Raw genomic sequence first — 18,451 nt, 5'->3', positions numbered from 1 at the left:
GACCCACTTCTGCAACTTGCCCCCCCTTCACATTTGGCACATAATTAGATTAAAAATTAAATGAGAGGTTAGAGATGGCTCAGCAGCTCAGAGCCTTTGCTGCTCTTGCAGAGGACCTGGGTTTGGTTCCTAGCACCCACACTGGCCACCTCTGTAACTCCAGATCCAGGGAATCCAAGGCCTCCTGGCCTCCAAAGCGACTCACACATACCGGGCATACACTCCCACAAAAACGCACGTCATCTACATAAACAAAAACAACATAAAAATAAATCTTTAACAATTATACTTAAAAAGGCCTCTAGGTACTAGGGAGCCCATCTGCTTATCCCATCCCCCATGTCACAGTTAATGAACCTGTACAACCATTCATTTAGTCAGGCTATGTGGGAGCCTCCATCCAGGTCCTTCACATTATCCCAGGCCTGTGACAGGTCTACCGTGACCAGCTACATTTACTCCCCATTGCAGACAGGCAGCAATGGTAGGTCCAAGACGCTGGTGTGAGCCAGACTCCTAGATCCCCTGGTGGGGAGGCCCCCTCCTGCCTGTCACCAGAGAGGTAGGAGAGGGATATAGGGGTCTTTGGAACCATAGTCATGTGACAATTTACTCATGCTCTCCGTCCCCCAGTTTCCTGTCTACAGAACGGGGTCCCTAATGGTGAGGATTGAATGAAGGAAGCCTGGCGCTGAGGGAGGGTTGTGGAGGGTCAGTTACCATCTGCCCTGGCAAAGCCCACCTTGGCTCCCCTACAGTCCATTCTTTGGTGCCTTCCCCTTTTCCTCCATTTCCAGCAGAGCCGTGACAAAGCGTTCCCTAAGGTCTCGGACTCAAGAAGACTCATTTTATCCCCCACACCCCCAACTTCCCTGCTTCAAAGGACGCTCACCTCGTTTCTCACCATGGTGACATAAACACCAAAACTCAGTTGTCTCCAGTCTTTATTTCCCAAGGACACCAAAGCTCCAGAGAGGTAAATATTTACACGGGAATTTTAGTGCCGACTTGGAGGGAGCTGCTCTCCTTTGCTGCCCGTGAGCTAGAAGCAACTGTCTACATTTGTCCCCTGGGCTGTGCAAGCCCCGAGTGTTCTAATTCTCAGTTAGAAAGAGACTCAGGGGGGCGCGCTGGTTGGGTGAGGAGGCATCAGGGGCTGGGACTGAGTGTGTAGGGGCATCCGTGATAAGCTCCTCCCCTGGGAGGGCAGAGCTAGGAGCTTGTCCACAGAACAGCATCATGCGGAGGACAGCCCTGGGTGTGGCTGCAGCAGATGGTGCTGACTGTGGATGGGGAAGGGTGTGGGGCCAGGTACCAGATGCAGACAAGTGGTGTCCAAGGTCCTGGTCAGCCTGCGAGTATCAGGGATGGGTCTTTTGGGTCCACTTTCCCACGCACAGAGATGGAGCCTGAGTGTTTTCCAAGCAGCAGCCTCCAGGCTCTGGTTTTAGCTATAAGGTTCTTTCTTCCAACTGTCTGAGACCCTGCTAATGGGGCCTGCAGCACTTGCCTTCCTGGGCTCAGCTTGTGTACCTTGGCCCTAGTGGGCACCTCTGAAGGTAGGCTGGAGTGTCCACATTGGTGGGAGGACAGTAATAAGACAGTCATCTGTCCACTCCCTTGGCTATCAAGGCCTACGGTAGAAACTGCCTCTATCAGCAAGGTCCCAGAGGGGTCAGAGGTCAGCAGGCATAGCCCCTCCATGTGTACACATGGTCCCAGTGACAGGACAGAATGTGCTCGAGCCATCTTGGTTCTAGCCACTGCAGTGCCCAAGTAAGTCTAGAGCCACATTATTTGGGCATGCTGCAGGTAACATCTGCTGGGCACATCACCCATGGAACTTGGCCCTAAGACACACAGAGGCCCCTACCAGCCATCAGGGAGAGAATAAACAACCCCATAGAGGAAAACCAAGGCCAAACACACAAACAGGTAACAGTAGAGAAAACCTCAGCAGACAACACACAGGAGAGATGACCCAGTTACCCAGCGGAGGCAGGAGATGGGCACCCAGGCCACCGGGGCTTCTTTCATAGCAGCTAAACTACATGTCTAAGTCTGCGGGGCCTGCCATGCTGAGATGGACCACCCTGTCTTACTAGACAAGGTGTACAGGACATGTGAAGTTTTAATAACCTGGACCGTGGCAGGCAACATGAAATGAAGCTCCCTCCAGGCTGCTCACAGAACAAAGCCGAGAAAACAGGAGCTGTGTCTATAGACAGCCATGGGGCTGAATTGGGAGGTGGGTGGATTATATATGCATGTCATGGACCAGCAAGGATACACCTCAGAGACAGGCTGAGCACAGATGGATACAGGGCCTAGCAAGTTTGCAACACTGAAACAGCTCTGTGTTTGGTTTAGGGGAGATGTAGCCTAGCTGCTAATTAGTAAACAGAAGATAGGAGCTGGACAGTGGTGGCTCGGGAAGCAGAGGCAGGCCTCTATGAGTTCGAGGACAGCCTGGTCTACAAAAAGAGTTCCAGGACAGGCTCCAAGAGCTACACAGAGAAACCCTGTCTCCAAAAACAAAACATAGCAAAACAGCAACAAAAAAGGAAGATAGAATCATGAAATAGCAGACAGCAGGGTGGGACAGATATGGAGAGACTCCACTTTCGGACTACAATGGGGATAGAAGTGAACATTATTCCCCCAGACTCTCCACTGCACCCTCGCACACTCGTGTGTGTGTGTGTGTGTGTGTGTGTGTGTGTGTGATTGGAGCCTGGGCTTGACCCAATGCCACATCTCAATGAGCAGGCCCCATGGCATGCTCACTCTTCCTGCCCTTGCCCTTTAGTTCCTGTGGGTTCATCTAGTGTCTCAGAGGAACAGAGGAGTCAGTCCGTGGACACCACTACCAGGCTCAACATGCCTTATGTCCACATTTGGGCTGGGATGTATCTCAGTTGACGGAATACCTGCCTAGCACCCACAGAGGCCTGAGTTCAGTTGGCAATGCTGAATTAATTATACACGGTGGAGTGTGGCTCCAATCTCAACATCCAGAGAGCAGAGGTAGGATGTCAGTTCAAGATCACCCTCTGCTACGTACGGGAGTTCAAGGACAATTCAGACCCTGCCTAGGCCTTAGCTGCTGGCCTCAGGTCCCACTAGGTCACAGAGTAAGGTTGAGAGCTGGCTCTGGAGGTCCCTTTTTTCTGTCCCCAGAAGTGGCAAAACTCACTGTAACCTCTCAAAGGAACAGACAGGCCACTGGGGGAATTGTATGTGCAGGTCGGTCCTGGTCTCTACCCCTGCGGCAGGCACAGTCAAGGTAACCATTTGCAGAAGGGGAAACGGGGCACAAACACTGCAAAGGCAAAGCTGGGATTGTACTTGGTTGGACCAGCTTCAAGGCTGGACCCTCACTTACTCTGGATCCCTTCAGTACGGCCCTGGAGCTACCTGCCACTCCCAGCTCCTGCTCCCCTATCTCCCTAGCTGCCTTCCTTGCTGTTGGGCAGTCACAGTATCTCTTGTCCTTACCAAGCCCACTGCACTGAGTGGAGCTTACCACCTGAGCCCTGTTGCGCCCTAGACTCTCACCATTCCATAAGAGTGAAGACAGAAAATAAGGTTCTGAGTGGTCCAGACAGGGAGCAGCCCAAACTAAACCCCATACTGTTCTGACTCCAGTAGGGTCCCCAGGACGAGCACAGTTTCTGAGGAGTGGCCTGACGTTTGTGGGAGTAGCCTGACCCACAGAAGCAGAGGCTTGAGCCTGCCAAAAGAGGGAAGGAACCTGCTCCTGCCCATGACCAGAGGGGTAGATGACTTTGGCCATTGACCCCTGTGCTTTACAGTTCTGTAAACCATTAATCCCCCAGTCTAATCGGTCCAATGATTATCTCCAGCTACTGATCCGTTCTGAGGTCCCTTTTGCTGAACCTTTTAGCAATCTCCATGTAAACAAACAGAGGCAGCTGCATGGCTCATGGCCTTCCCAAGCCAGACGCCGCCGGGCTGTGGGGAGTGGATTCTCTCTGCAGCCCCATGCATATGTACAAGGTCCTGCTCAGCAGTGCCCACCAGGGTACCACAGACAGCCTGCTCACCAGATGGGGAGCTGGGCCCTCCCTGCTGGCACACGGCGGAATTCAAGTGGTCATGAATGGCTATGGCTCCCACAAGACTTGGGCACCGTCTGGAGCTGGATACACCATGAGGTCCTCTGTCCTTCTCTAGACCCCAATGGTGGCCCGATACCTCCATCATAAAGATGGGGATGTGTCTACTGAGTCCCAGGGTCACTCACACTGGCTCTGGCCACAAGGCAGAAGAGACTGGCTCAGAGGCTCCCTTTGGCCCTGAGGATCCAGTCTGGAACCCTCCTTAGCACATGTCCCCAGGACATGAGCAGCTAGGCACGCAGGCAGGTCACTGTGTGCTCACTCTCCTGGTGCCCAAGTCCTGTTTGTAGAGAGATCGAAACATTCCTAGAACTTGAGGGCTGTTTCCTGCGACAGGCTGCCAAGGCCAAAGTCTCAGGGAATCCATGAATGAGTAACTGGGGTAGCTGGGAATACGGGGGAAGCCTCCAAACGGTCCCTGGACGGGACCTCACTCAGGCAGAACACCAGCCAGCCACAGGGGGTCGAGAAGCCTCCACTACATGACAAGTTTTCCAGGCTGAATAGGTCTATAGGAAAAGGGTGTGGATCAGCCAAGCTCCCAGTGCCCACACAATGGGCCTGCCTCAGAAGGTCCTGCAATAGAGGGAAGAAAGCTCATCCAGACTGGGTTTGCCAGGCCCTGGCATCCCACTAAGGCTGAAGTAGGGTGTACCATCTCCAGTGGAAACTATCTGGAAGCAGGAGAGACTTTTCCCTGGGTCTTTAAGCCCTCTCCTGTGTGTGGAAATGTATGTGCCATGTCTGCAAAGTGACAGACCCTGGGGACTTAGGACAATGCCACAGCAGGAAGGGGGACTTTATTCAGGGACAAACAAGACCAGAAGTCCAATAGGCAGCCAGCAGCGACAGGCCGGAATTCTAAGGCAGATGAGACAATAACACCTGGGCTATCTCTCTCCACTTGGGCTATCTCCAAGTACCTCTCTTGCTCCCATCCATCCCTGTGACCAGCTCTGGGCACCAGAGAAAACTACCCTCTGGAACCAATTATACCTCTCTCCAACCTGAAAAACCCTACACATAGGAGAGGGTTTTCCACCCACTCAGATGCTGCCCACATCACTTCCCACGGGCACTACATACACCTCTGCCTGTCCCTGAGTCTTGAGCTTATTCCTCTCCCCTTCCCCGTCAGTCTAACCCTCTCTCTCTTCAAAACAAAAGCAAAATAATGAGGTCTTACTTGGAAGAGACAGAGTTTCCCAGAAGTCAAAAAGGAAAAAAAAAAAGTCTTACAAGATGACAGACACTTAGTAACATGCATTTCGTCACCTTGCTGATGGGTCCTGAAACAGGGGCAGAGGTACCTGCCCCTAGTGTATACATTTATTCAATTTATTCAGTGGGTAGGGAGAGCCGGGGTGGGACTGTTCAGTACTTCAGCCTGGAGCCTGGCCTGATGAACCAACCTGCCCCCTCACTCTGTAACTGTTCTCCTAAGAACGGCACCTGTGCTTTATTGACTCTTTTCAAGCCTACTAGGTGAGTGGAGAGCCCTAGCGACAGCCCCTTCCTATTCTCTCTGTGGCTTCATGTCTGCTCTAGAAACATCTCTCAAGTCCTCTGCACTGGGGACAAGAGAGCCTGGGTGGAAAGGCACCTGGCTTCTGGCTTCCTTACCCTGTGTAGAATGCCAAGCAGATAGAGACGAGCTGGCCATGTCCCCATAGTGCTGCCTCTGACCCTGCCCATCCTCCCCAGGATAGGTGGCAGAGTGGGCAGCCTAGGACATCCGGCCATACAGGGTAGGCTACTCGAAGCTGCCCTGTGCCACTGCGGATGGTCAGTCAGCAGACCTTGCCAGTGCTCCCTTTCAGAGCCAAGAGAACATGGCTTGATTCCTGCCCTGTAGCTACGAGTGAAGGCTGTCGGATGGCTTCTAGTAGGCCTGATGACTCAGGTTTCATGTAATATTGTACATTTCTACCTAGGGATGGACAGCCTGTATGGCCTGAATCTACGGCTGCCTTTCTTACCTGGGGACAATAATTCCCACTGGGGCAGGAGGCAGTAAAGGGCCAGTTGAGGTACAGGGTTCAGGATGGACAGATACCCAAATACTGCCCCATGCCTTCCAGGCTTAACCACTCCGATGAGTTTAAACGGGCCAATCTTCATACACCTACTTTATGGGGGTGTTGAGGACTTATCTCATACTCTCTTCCATTGTAATGAAATCCCCAAGGCTCGGTGCTTTCCAAAGAAGAGATGACTAATTCAGTTCTTAGAGGTTCAAGGACACGATGCCAGCAGCAGCTCAGATTTTGTGAGGGCCTTGTGGTGCACAGATGACATCACGGTGGGACAGTGTGCAAGAGAGATCACATGGCTGGACTGGAAGCCACAGGGCAACCAGGGTCCAGATTCAGTCTTTCAGGAACTAAGTGGGATGGATCTCCCCCTCCTCGGGAAGGTGTCCTCAGATAACCAAGTCACCTAGGCTCTCCTCTTAAAGGCTTAGAGCCTCAAAATCATTACATTGAGGACTGAACTCCCAGCAAGCCACAGGGCCTACTGAGATCACTGCTGTAGACACCCTAAACAGGTAGGGAAGCAACGGGGGTTGGGGTGGGGGTGGAGGGGATCACAGGACATAACCATGGCACGTTCCCTACAAGGTATGAGTATGGCAGGGCTTTACATTTAAAAACATATGTACCGCTTGCTTAAACAAAAACCCAAACAAACACACACTTCAGGGAACCAGTAAGATGGATGGTTCAATAGATAAAAGATGCCGGCCATAAAACCTGATCCCCTGGACCCACATGGTGGGAAGGAGAGAACTGACTTCTGCAAGTTGGTTTCTAACCTCTGATACATGTCCACGGCAGGTATATACAAACACAAATAGACAGACACACGCGCGCGCGCACACACACACACACACACACACACACACACAAACACACCAAAATGTAATAATAGCTTTTTTTAAAAGTGAGAGTGGTTTCCAAGTTGGAGCGAGTTTTAAATGGAAAAGAAAAGAAAAGAAAAGAAAAGAAAAGAAAAGAAAAGAAAAGAAAGAAAGAAGGAAAAACTTTGTTGTTACTTTTGTTGCTACTGTTGTTTTTGAGACCTGGTTTTATGTAGTGCAAGCTGGAACTCACTCTACAGCCAAGGATGACAGTGACCTTCCGGTCCCCCTGCTCCCATGCCCTGGGATGCTGGAGGTAGAGGGGTACACCCCCATGTCTGGTTTGATGTGGTACTGGGGCTAGAACCCAGGGCCTCCTGCATGCTAGGCTAGCACTCTGCCAGCTGAGCTACATTCCTAGCCCCAGGAAACCTTTTAAAACCACAATTGTGCTCCTAGTGAGGTGGCAGCTGGGAACTCGGATGGCATAGGCTGGAAAGCACGAAGCATGGATAAACTAATACCCCAAGGGTAAACTAACACGCCGGCCTCCAGAGCTGCAGAGTGTTCAGATTTCCTACCCAGACCAACTTGCAAAGGAAACCAAAGCTATGTGAAATATTTGCACGCGGCGGTGTCACCCAAGTGAAGTAAGGGAAACCTTCAGCTCTCCACGTGTGGCGCTAAGGATGGGCCCACAGAGGGCCTGGCTTCAGCTCTCCACGTGTGGCGCTAAGGATGGGCCCACAGAGGGCCTGGCTACAACTGCTACACTCTGAGCTCCTCACGACACTGGGACTTTCAACACAAAAACCATGGAGGGCTTGGCTTTTCAACCCTGCCCCCTTTTCCTGCCCAGTCACAGAAATCATCACAACAGAAGGGGGCATGTGAGATGAAGACTCACGGCCTCTTACTATAATGCCAGACCCCTCCTCTTCCTCACTACTGGACCGTGGAGGACTCCGGCCCCATTAGGTTAACACCCCAGAACAGCATCCAAACCTCCCACCCTCACTCCTAGCCACTAAGGAAGTCATAAACTGAGTTCAGAGCCACCAACGGTGGGCTTCACTGGCTCCCAGAGGTATGCTATGTTCATCAGAAAGGTTCTCTGGCCCAAATAGACACGTCCTCAGACTAGAACTGGCCCAGATGCCAGTGGTCCTTGGTAACGATCAGTCCCTGGCAGTTCCATCTGTCCAAGGCCAGCCTGCAACCCACATCTCTCCAGGCTCGTCTTGTAAGTACACGGGCTGATGCTGGCAGATGTGAAACATCTGTAGTAGACCAAGGCCACAGAAACCTCCAACGCTTTGCTCACACACCTGTTCCCTACCAAGGCAGGAAGTACCAGAGACTCCGTAAGTCACAAACCTAGGAAGGAGCGGAAGAAGCGCCCAACCCCATTAGTCACCCAAACGTGTGCCCAGTTCAGTGCAGCCACAGGCAGAAGTCCCATGGGGAGGTTGGGAGCGGCTGGGCAGAGTCATTTGTCCAAGCACTACCAAAACCCTGAGGGCAGAGAGAAGAGGAAGACCCACCCCACCCCACCCAATTCACAAGCAGTCTAGGAGGGAACAGCCTTCAAGGGTGACTGGTGAGTGCCACTCACCACGTCCAGGATGGGTAGGCTCTGGCTTCTCTACAGCTCCAAGAGTGCCACGCACGGTTTGCCTGGACCACCTATAAATAGGATGCCCTCCCTGTCCCAACCCCCACATCCCGCAGACAGAGAGGGCCTCCTTGGGCCTGCTGGGGTCTGTCAGGGCCCAGCAGTGGGCACCCACAGCCTTGGCTGGTTGACAAGTGGACAGCTGCTATGGCCAGCCCCAGCCCCATCAGAAGAGCATGGCTGAACCACGGAATGGGTGCTGCACCTGGAATGTACATGTGTGAGTTAGCAGAGCTAGTGCTGGGCAGGAAGCAGTTTCAAGGGCCTGGAAAGGAGACTCCCAGTCTCGCTTAGGGTCCTGGAACAGCTACTTTGAGACTGGGAATGGCCAGGGGTGCGGTGCAGGGTGTGTATGGCAAAATAAGTAGATCTATTACCCAACTCTGATATCTTAGTGTCCTTGCAGTTTGAGAAATAGACTTGGTGCTGTAAGGCAAGCAGTACTGTGGATCCTAAACAGCTTCCAGGCTGGCTGGACCCTGGAGGCTCCCAACTCCACCAGAAAGCCAGCACCTTCCGTGCCCCAAGTGTAGTGAAGAAAATACCGACATCAGTCAAGACATGCCCACGCCCTCTTCCTAGCTCATCTATAAATTCAGTCCCAGTGACTATGGAAGGGAAACAAAGGCAGGCAAGAAGCCCTCATTCCTGGCCCTTCCAGGGGTGGGGTGGGGGAGATGATCCCGGAAGGTTCAGCGGGCACCAAACAGGAACAGGACTGCAATCTCAACTTTACAAAGTGCTCCCTGAGGTGCTGCCCCAATCCCCACTGGCCCCCACCTGCATCCCTCAAACAAGGAGAAGATCCAAGGGCCCTTAGCTGCTGGAGGGTCCTTAGCTGCGCAAGTAGCCCTAACTGCCTCAGCTATCCCTAATCTGGATAGCGGAGAGATTTCTAGGGAAGGCAGTCCCCAACCCGAGGCTTTTGTTCCACTTTTGTGGCTGGGGTGGCCAGGTAGTGCTGCCTTCTCCCCCTCTTCAGCCTGGGTCACACAGGCCTTTGTTCTACCTGCACACACCGGCAGGCAGAGCCCACCCCTTTCCTGGCAGCTCCTCCCCAGGCTGGCAGGCACTGGAGGGCCTGAAGACACCACAGGTGCAAGGGAAGAGGGACCTCATTTCTCTTGCTCCACTTTTGGTACTAGACAGGCATGGGCTACACACACACACACACACACACACACACACACACACACCCCTATTTCTCTGCCTCTAGACCCAACGCTGGACCTTTAGTCCTGGAGGTTCATCCTTTAGGCTAGCCAGTAGTACGCCGCAGGTGGGGTGGACAGAGGGCAGCGGGCGGTGACCCAGGAGGAAGTCTGGGCACTGCGCAGTCAGGCCAATGGTGAGGAAAGGCACAGAGAAGAGGGTGAAACGAGGGATCAGAGGTCAGGAGTGGCAGCTGCAGGGACAGATGAGCCGGCAGATCGGAAGGGGCCCCAAGAGAGCAAGGAGGGTTGATCTGGCCCGGGGTTTAAGGTACTAACCCTCCCCACCCCCGCCTCCCGCCGACACACTCGCCCGCAGCGGGCGCTCACCTGGGCGAACGTAGACCTGCTGGGTCGCGACGGTCTAGCACACCGGGCACACAGTTGGTGAGTTCGGTCCAGTCAGCGTGCAGCCCGCAGCTCCAGCCCGTGGAGAAGCGAGAGAAGAGCCACGTCTCGCGGCGGTTGGGCCGATAGCAGGTGCACTTCTTCTGGCCGGGCCGACAGTCGCAGGGCACCTCGAGGCGCACGTTCTGCACAAGGTGGCGGCCGAAGGTGGTGCCGCCAGTCTTCTGGATGTGCAGGAAAACGATCACATCGTCGCCCTTCATGTCGAAGCGCAGTGAGCGCTCCAGTTCGCGCACCGGGAAGTAGTACTTTTTCTCGTAATGTGGGTCCGGCGTGGGGAAGAGATCCAGGTCGTCGGGTGGCGCACGGCCACCGGGCGCGCCCAGGCTCAGCCCCGGGCCCGCGTACTGGTACAGGATGAGCATGAAGCACGCCGAGCCCGCCACCACCAGCACGAACTTGCTGGCGCGCTCAACCATGGTCCTGCCGCCGGCGCGCCGCCGCCGCATGTGTCACCATCGCCGGCGGCCCGGGCGCCGGGCCTGGGAGGGCGGGGGGCGCAGCTGCTCCGCCACCGCCGCCGCCGCCGCCGCCCGCACTCCGGCCCGGCCCGGCTACTCGGCGCCCAGGCTGTGCGCAGCGTCGCGGGCCCCGGGCCTCCGCGGCGCCGTGGTTGCTCCCCGCCCCGGTCCCCGGCTTGGCTAGCGTACAGCCCGGCCCCCGCCACAGCGCCCCACAGCCGCGCGAGCCCGCACCCGCCCGCAAAGCTCAGCGGCGAGAACGCTCTGCACCGCCCCGTGCGCCGCCGCGTCTCCGCAGTCCGTCGCGGCCCCGCCCCGGCCCGCCCCCGGCCCGCCCTCGCGGCACCTCTTGCTGTCGCCGCCCGCTCCGATCCTCCGCTCCGCCTCTGGAGCGCCCTGGGGGGAGGGGGAGGGAAGGCCGGGGCACCGGCCGGTACTGGGCGCCGGGTCGCGTGTCTCACACTGTGTCTCGGCTGATGGCTACGGAAAGGGAATTGGTTCCTGCTCGCAGGCCTGTAGGTGGCGACAAGGCTGTCCCGAGTCCAGGAATGGGTGGTTCCTTTGGGCCTCGGCCATGGCTTTGGGAACCTGAGTCTCTTCGCCTTCTCAGGACAGTTTGTCTTACCTGCACTCCCACGGGAATATGGGGGCCTTGACCTTCACACCGAAGGATCTGAAGTTCCAACTTTGAGAGCTCTGGGAGTTGGGACCACCATTCAGTTTGGGGCTAGCAGCAAGGCTGGGGAAGGAAAAGAGAGGTCGAGGGCGGCATGGATCCAGGTCTTAGGTGGACTTCCCCATTCCCCAGTGGCATTGGACAATGACCCAAAGCCCTTAGTGAAGATGAGCTAAATGTCTGCAAAAACCCTCTCCTCCAGCATGCGCTGTTTTGATTCTGGTCATTCTCCAAAAAAAGTAGTTTTTAAAAAAATCGAACCAACATTAAAAGACGTTTAAAATTCCAACTTCCTTTTTTTTTTTTTTTTTTTTTTTTTTAGGGTTGGCGGCAGGACCTGCAGCCTTAACTGGTGTTCTACCCACAGTGGAGTGTAGTATGGGCCCTCGACCCAATCCCGGGCCCTAACCTGCAAAGTGGAGGCTCCAGCGAGCCGCTCCGTGCAGCCTGTGCAGTATTGTACTCAGTACTGGGCCCCTAGCTATACTTAGGCCACCGGAGCAGCTGGCGGTGGGCCGTGAGATAATCTGTCCAGAATTCCACACCCTAGGGCAGCTGGGATGGGCTCTAGCGTTTGGATACCGGCCAGCTTGGGAGAGACGCCTGCTGTCGGGCTCAGGTGCCCACATATGTACTGCCAGGTGAGGCCCTGGTTCTGGCCTGCTAAGGGGTGAATCAAAGGAGTGGGGGAGGGGACGACACTCCGGGTCCAGGGCATTTATTGCACGTCCAAAAAGACTGTTGAAAATAAGGTCAAACCCGGAAGCCCCCGACCCAAGCAAACAGAAATGGAGAGAATGCAGACATGCTTAAATGTAACTTCTCAGGAACATGCAGAAACTGGGCCCATAGCTGTGTTGGTAGAATGATTGTCGTGCAAGAAGGGGGGCCCTGCGTTCAGTACTCAGAACCCACGTTTAAAACGCCAGCCATGTTTGTATTTGTTTGCAGTGCCGGGACTGGGAAGGAAGACAAGATGAGCAGATCCTTGGGGTTTGCAAGCCAAGCCAGTTTAACCTATTTGTTGAGTAGCAGGCCAATGTGAGACACTGTCTTAAAAAGCAAGGTGGGCACCTCTCAGAGGACAATGTCCAAGGTTGTCTTCTATCCTACACACACACACACACACACACACACACACACACACGCACACACACACGCACACAGTTTTGCAGACAGATCAAAGAAGTAACCACTATGGCCAGATGGGTGCATGGCCCTGAACACACTATGTGTGACTAGACCGTGGGGAAGGGGGGTACCCTTGGTGAGATGCTTTGCCCCTTTTATAAGCTGGAACTGTTCTGGGCCCAGAGAAAACCTGAGGACAGCTTGTTCCAGTAACGATTTCTTCTGGTTAGGTGTGTGGACATAGCAGTGTGCCAAGGGAGCTCTCTTTAAGTAGTGGACCAGGGTGCTATTTCTGTGTGTGGACTTGGTTGGTCCAGCAGTCCAGACTTACAGGGCATTGCTGCAAATGAGCCCATTGGATGGTTTTTGCCCAGATGCTAAGGTTCTGCCAAGAGACAAATCCCAAACAGGGTTGCTCTGGTGCCCGGCACAGCAGATACGTTATTTCCAACCCCACCAGCAAGCATGGCAAGCGCAAGCTGTACTAACCGTTCTATAAAAGAAAATACGGAGGTTTGGGGTGTGGGGAAGCACTCCAGAGCCAGACAAACTTCTCACTCCGTTCCTGGCCAGGTGAAACCCCTTCCGGAGCTCTGTCCTTGGCCAGCCTGTGTTCATCTCTGCTCTCCAGGCCAGAGGCTGAAGCCCCCAGGATCTAGAGGGCCACCACAGTGGTATCTATTGCCAAGTGGCCCCAGAGCGGTCAAGAGAAAAACCACTGATGCTTGGCTGTGCCGATGGGAAAACTGAAAACCTGTGAAGGCAGATGAGTCTGGCACAGGTGCGCAGTGGGTGGCTGTCCCCGTGACAAACTGCGGTGGTAGCCACAGCGCTCTGGCTCAAGGGTCGACAGCATCTCATCTAGAGAGGCTGTTTCTTCAGACTTCGTTCTTGCCACAGCGGCTGAAGAGCCCTCTCATTAGCCAGGAAGGCCTCTCTTACAAGGAAGGCTTTCCTAAGCCAACCTCTTTAAGCCCAGCGGGTGCTTCTTGATACTCTGGAGGCAATCGCGTGAACTGCCCCGAAATCAAGTGCCCGAAGTCTTAAGTCAAGGAGTGTAGCTTTTGCAACCTGACTAGCCAGGCTTCCCCGGGCTCTTGCCCCTGAAAAATTGGCTGAAATGTGACCCTGAGATTTTGCTGCGGATTGCCAGCGAGATCTTCGATGAGGCCCAGCTGTCATATGTCACTCAGTATGGGTTCTATTTACTGTTTCCTTTTTCTCCCTGGTAGCCAGGGTTCCCCATAGCCCTAGGAGAGCGCATGAACAGAAGAAGAAGCCCAGCTGAGTGTTTGCTGGAGGCAGTGTCAGCCTTAGTGTTGCAAATACTGGTTTGTCCCTACCTTTGTTCTGAAGGCTTACTTCAGAGCTCTTTGCTCTGGGCTAATATGGAGAAAAAGAAAAGACACTGTTAGTGGTAGGATGTGATGACCCAATAAAACAACTTCTGTTGGAAAAAAGATTAAGATTTCCTCTTTAGCAAGCTAACATAATTCCTTACCCACCATGCGCCCTCATAGTCTGAGAACCAGAAGATCAATCTCCCCCCCCCCTCCCCATCCCCGGGAGTGCAGTCCCGCGGGCGGACACGCGGGGGCACAGCCTCTGGCTGCTACCTCGTTCAGCAGTTGACATTGTAAAATTGGGGGATTTTCCACACTTGCTTCCCTGGTTCTCTGTCGGCTGTCTGCCCATTGTTTCCGAAGGAGTGGAGGAGGCAGTCGCGTTGTCTTTAGAGCCTCCCCTGGGGCTGCAGGCGGGAACCGGGAGAGGTTTTGCTTGAGGACAAACTTTTAAAGGTGACTAGGTGTAGCGATGGAATCTCAGACCCTCCAGTAGCCAATGGGCTGAGTCCAGAGCTGGTACTGAAGGGGTCAGGGGAGCGGAGCTGGACCACTCTCGTGGACCTGAGCCCATCAGTCTCTGTAGACCCCGTCTGCCCCATTTACCCCCTATTGTCGCCTGGTCTCCCGAATGGTTCTTTGAATGGTTCTTTCTCCCACGGCAGAATTGTCCTGTGGCTGGCTGGCTAGGTGGGCCTCTGCTCAAGAACTTTGCAGTCCCCTTCCAAACCCCCCCCCCCCCCCGCAAAGGCCTGCCTAGGGAGAACACACGTGATCTAGTTGTCCCTTAGAAAATGCTCTACCCTCCGGTGGATTGAAGGACTCAGACTTGAAGCGGCCACCAGAGCCCCTGGGATGCCGATGCCTCGCACGCCCCTCCCCCGCCCCCCTTCTGCCCACTTCACCTGAGAGTCTGAAGAGTCTGCTTCATGCTAGTGACACTCTGGAGAGGGCCACCCACTGAACTACCCTGCCTGGAGGCTGCCTGTGTGGGGAAAATTTTTCTCCTTGGCATCATTCACTGGCTGTGCATCCAGTAGCCTAAACTTAATTTCAAGTCCCTCTTTCTCTTGACTTTTCTGCCCCTCCCCCCCCTACTTCCCACTTCACGTTCCTGAGACTAACTGGTGACCCCATAGTGGCAGGCTGGGCAAGGCAGATCCCCACAGCTTGATGAGATGCCAGCAGACTTTCTGTCCAAAGGGTTACCGAAAGGGTTTTGCCTCCTTGTGCCTGTGTGCATGTGCTTGCACATGTGTGAGTGTTGTGCAGGTGTGTGTGTGTTTCACATGTGTGTAAGTAGGAAAGCACATGTGTTTGAGTGTGTGTGAAGGTCAGTCAGGGGTTCACAGCTCGTGTCTTCCTTGATGTCTTTCTGTCGTATTTACTGAGTCAGGATCCCTTGCAGTTCCTGAAGTTTTGCTAATCTTGCTAACCCCTTGCTCCGGAGATTCCCCAGTCTCTGCCTTCCAGCAAGTGCTTTATCTGCTGAGCCATCTCCCCAGACCTCTCTCTGGTCCTTTCTGCTTGAAACATCTGCCCAGGACCTGCCTTGAGAGATTTCAGAGCACAAAGGAGTCATAGGCCCACCTGCTGGGAGTGTGGAGGAGGTCTCCTTCCAGATTCCTGCGGTGACTTTCCTTTTTCTAAAAGGGGCCTTGACCTAGCTGGGGTAGGGAGAGGCCAGCAGATGGTTTGGGAAGATGCATAGGGCTATCTATGCCCCTGGGCAGAGTCCACAGCTCTGTGGATGGTTGAATGCCACAGGCTGAGACAAGCCACCTGGTCCAGAAAGTCTTGTTGTTCTGTTGGTGCCTCGCCTTCCTTGAGCCACCCTGGGTAGGCAGAGAACTCCTCTGTCCTGGTCCTAGGCCAAACAGAACCCCATGAGGATGGTAGCATTCAGCATCCTGAATCAGCCTCCACCTCCGTTCATGTGTGGCTTCTTGCAGTTCCTCTCCTTTGTTTCCTTTGTGGGGGTGACTCCTCTCTCGCCTGTGACACCCTGCGCCTCTCCTTGCCAGAAGATAACAGAGCCCCTCCCTGATGTGGCCGGCTCTTTTTAGCTGCCCAGCTCTACTGACATTAAGACTTGCTTTCCTGATAGGTTAATGTCAGCTGGGACTGAGCTCAGTGCGATTTGCTTTCTTAGGACAGCACTCTGGGGTGTTTGAATTAAGGAGAGGGACAATGTTTCAGAGAGGGTCTTTGCCAACAAGGTTCTGGCTGTGGGAAGGGGTGCATTTACACTTAGATGCACATGTCTGGGCCTAGGTACGTATGCACATGTGTGTGCATGCACAAGAAAGCCAGAATTCAGGCTCCAGTATTGTTCCTCAAAAAACGTACACCATGGTTTTGGAGACAGGCTCTTTACTGGGTCCTAGGGCTTGCTGACAGGGCTAGGCTGGGTAGCCAGAGAGGATCCCTTAGTTCCACTCCAGTATAGGTTTGTGAACAAAGCCACCATGCCTGGCTTTTCGTGGAGGTGCTAGAGATAGAAGCTAGGCCCTCATTCTTGGGTGGCAAGTGTGTTTACCAACTGAGCTATCTCTCTGGAACTCCAAATATTAATGTCCTTGCTGCCCATTTCTGTCCCTTGACCTCATAAACTGTCCCCCCAAAGAAGGGGATTCCAGGTGACGTAGGCCTGGTCCAGGAACACATAGCAGTTTGGGGTAGAGAGGAAGGCTGGCAACCCACTCTGGGTCTGAGAGAAGAATACAAGCATATAGGAGGCCTCAACATAATCCCACAGCAGCCAGGAAACAGGACACTGTGCTTTTAACAGATTCTTGTAGCACTGGTAGCCCCAGCGGGAGCCGCCAGGAGGAGGTCAGCTCCTGAAGGGGTGGCAGGGCATGGGCCCCCTTTCAGCAGTTAGGGATGGGTGCTTAGACCTGTCAGGTCTGGGGGAAGTTATTCAGCTCAGAGCCCTGTGTACCCTGTGGCAAAAGTGGCTCTCTGGTCAGACTGGGCCGGCTGTGTTCAGCCCCTGACACTGGCAGTGGTTCCCATCCTTCCTAATGCTGTGACCCTTTAATACACAGCGTCATGTCATGTCGTGGTAGCCCCCATCCATAAAATTATTTCCTTGCTACTTCCTAACTGTAATCTTGCTTACTGTTATGAATCGTAGTGTAAATATCTGATGTACAGGATGTCTGATGTAGAGACCCACAGGTTGAGAACTGCTACGTCACACGTAGCATTGCCCGAGCTGCATAGGGCCTTCTTTAGCGCTTCCTTTCTAATGGCTATGAGAGCTAGGGAGTCATTCATTGGTCAGGCCATGAGCTTCAAGCTAAAGGCCTCCTGGTAGTTGCCCTGCCTCCAGTGGCTTTCGAGTGCCGGAGGCTTTGTGTATTTCTTCCACCTCCTCACATAGGCTAGGGGGTCCAAGAATAGTCTTGGACTCAGCTTATGGAAAGCCAAGTCTGAGGTGTGTGTGTGTAGCTGAGCTGGTTCAATGATTGCCTGGTATGCATGGATCCAGGTGCTTTAGTTAGGTTTCCATCGTTATAATGGAGCACTGTGTCCCAAAGCAACTCGGGGAGAAAAGGCTTTGTTTTAGCTTACAGTTCCACATCATAGTCCATCACCGAGGAAAGGCCAGAAGGTTAAACACATGGTTCTTTGGTTGGGAGAGGAGGGTCCAGCAGGCACTCTAAGCCATTCTGAATCTTTGGTGCAGAGTTAGGGCCCAGAGGCTATTATGTCCCAAATGGGGATGCGGAACTAAAAGACCCAGGTTAAGACAGGATGGATACACATGGCCAGGTCATCCCCTTGACAGTCAAATCTGGGGATGCCCCTGGAGTCTCTGACCTGTTGCCGTACCCCTGAGTACCCCTGCAGGCCCAGAGCCTCACCTTACTGAATTGTGGCCTTACACCCCAGGGATATGCTTCCCCTTGTCACACACCTCTGTCTTGTTGGGGGTCCTATAAGATCCCCTAAATTTAGAAATTTCAAAGACCATAAATGCCTTGAAATGTGCAAATAGATACCAGACTATCCAAAGAGGTAGGTGCTGGGCACTGTCCGAGATACAGCACAAGCTCTCTGTGAGAGGAATGTGACATCTGGGGTTTGCTTAAATTGTCCTCAATGCCTGGGACTGTGGGGAACCTGATGAGCTTCCAGCTAAGGGAGGACTGGGAGAGAGCGAGTACCATTGTGAAGCCACCTGCTCGATGTCCACGTTCAGTTGAATTTACCATAAACAAAAGCTAAGACACGAAGAGAAAGCCTCAGCAATTACAGGATCAGTCAGCTCCCTGGATGGGATTATGTCAGGTCTTTTTTCTACTTCACAATGGATTGGCTCTCAGGCAGGTGGGAGCAGGTAGAGACAGACATGGCTGTGGTTCAACTCTGGTCTGTTTGTCTGTTGTTCTTTGCCGAGTGTTTGGACAATGAAACCTGGCTTCAGAGGCAGGCAAAGGAGGCCAATGGAGGGTGGGGGAGGGGAGGTGATAGGGGAACTGATCCTAACTCGGCCTGGGGGAAAAAAGAGGAAGGTGAGTCAGGTGTGTCTCCTC

General features: G+C 53.8%; 1 protein-coding gene across 1 annotated transcript in view; it reads right to left on the bottom strand.

Annotated features, from left to right (window-relative positions):
• Hs6st1 (heparan sulfate 6-O-sulfotransferase 1) overlaps window positions 1-10,812 on the bottom strand; it is a 43,850-nt gene extending 33,038 nt beyond the window's left edge. The window contains exon 1 of the mRNA XM_038342109.1: window positions 10,219-10,812. Within this exon, the coding sequence (XP_038198037.1) occupies window positions 10,219-10,745 (527 nt within the window). The 5' untranslated portion in view covers window positions 10,746-10,812. The remainder of the gene's footprint in view (window positions 1-10,218) is intronic.
• Between the last annotated feature and the right edge of the window lie 7,639 nt (window positions 10,813-18,451).

This window comes from Arvicola amphibius, chromosome 9 (genome assembly GCF_903992535.2).
Source record: "Arvicola amphibius chromosome 9, mArvAmp1.2, whole genome shotgun sequence".
Taxonomy (NCBI): Eukaryota; Metazoa; Chordata; class Mammalia; order Rodentia; family Cricetidae; genus Arvicola; species Arvicola amphibius.
Note: the sequence above shows the minus strand (reverse complement) of the source record. Positions and strands in the feature narration are given on the sequence as shown.